General features: G+C 57.5%; 1 protein-coding gene across 2 annotated transcripts in view; it reads right to left on the reverse strand.

Moving 5' to 3' along the window:
* The window catches only part of LOC113207495 (gastrula zinc finger protein XlCGF57.1), a 15734-nt gene that overhangs the window by 13472 nt on the left and 1313 nt on the right, over positions 1 to 949 (reverse strand). The window contains exons 1-2 of one of the 2 annotated variants that reach the window (XM_052265566.1): positions 749 to 846; positions 308 to 436 (exon numbers count right to left, since the gene is read on the reverse strand). The exons of the other annotated variant lie outside the window; for it this stretch is intronic. Of the exons in view, the coding sequence (XP_052121526.1) occupies positions 308 to 416 (109 nt within the window). The 5' untranslated portion in view covers positions 417 to 436; positions 749 to 846. Of the gene's footprint in view, positions 1 to 307; positions 437 to 748; positions 847 to 949 lie in introns of those variants that run through there. 2 annotated transcript variants of the gene reach the window in all.

Consider the following 949-nt stretch of genomic DNA (forward strand, 5'->3'; position numbering starts at 1 on the left):
CGCCGGCCTGCTGTGCGTTATAGCCTCCCAATAGTATGCAATGCAGGGTTGGTGATGTTGGGACGCGGACCACCTACCTGGCGGGCGATACTCACGAGGCATGGACTGTGCCATGGCCGCGCTGTGCGAAACTTTTGCAAATTATTGACTTTTGCAAACCGCGTCAGAGTTGAATTCTCACGCCTGTGCCAGGGTGGCGGTCTCAGGGGTCGAGCGGGAAGGGGAGAGGAAAGGGGGTGATGTCAGCGTGGCCAGTTCAAAAACCCACGCTCCTCATTTTTCCAGAGACTTTTATCGGCCCACTCACCTTTCGGTAGCAGCGGAGTGCGCTCCCCGGGCTCCGGGCCCTTGGGCCCCTTGGTGCGGGGGAGGGGCGGGCAGGGTGGCTCCACCGCGGGCTCCACGCCGGTCTCCATGGCGACGCCGGCAGAGGGCCCTGTCGACAGCAGACGAACACACGTACGGACTCAGAGCTCTGGTACTGATGCCTTCTTTTTTTCTTGCGGTGGGAAAAAAGAAAAGAATTGCGCAGGGTCACCAGGCCAGCACTGCGGAGAAAAGAAGCTGGTTTAACCAAGTCGGAAGAAATTCAAGTGTCAGATACGACTTTGTTCGATTAAAAACAAGTCATACAATTATCTTATTTTACACTAAAGGCAACGCACGTGTGGTCAAAACACATTCCGACATTTAAGTACTTACATTTTCTGCAAGGCCTACTTCCCCTACCTTACCACTACTTACCTACCTCAAAGATCACAGCGTTGTGGCGGCTGCGGCTGCTCGGCCGCTGTGGCGTTAGAGACGGCGACTCGAACCCCACCTCGCAGCGCTCACCTTCCAGCCTCACTAGTCGCCCGGTTGGGCCACATTAGGTAGGCAGGATCCAGTCTCCTCCAGCCGGCATGGCAGCCGGCCATCGGCCCCGCCAACGCCCCACCTCGCCCCG

Source organism: Frankliniella occidentalis, unplaced genomic scaffold (assembly GCF_000697945.3).
Source record: "Frankliniella occidentalis isolate FOCC.00 unplaced genomic scaffold, Focc_3.1 Scaffold28, whole genome shotgun sequence".
NCBI lineage: Eukaryota > Metazoa > Arthropoda > Insecta > Thysanoptera > Thripidae > Frankliniella > Frankliniella occidentalis.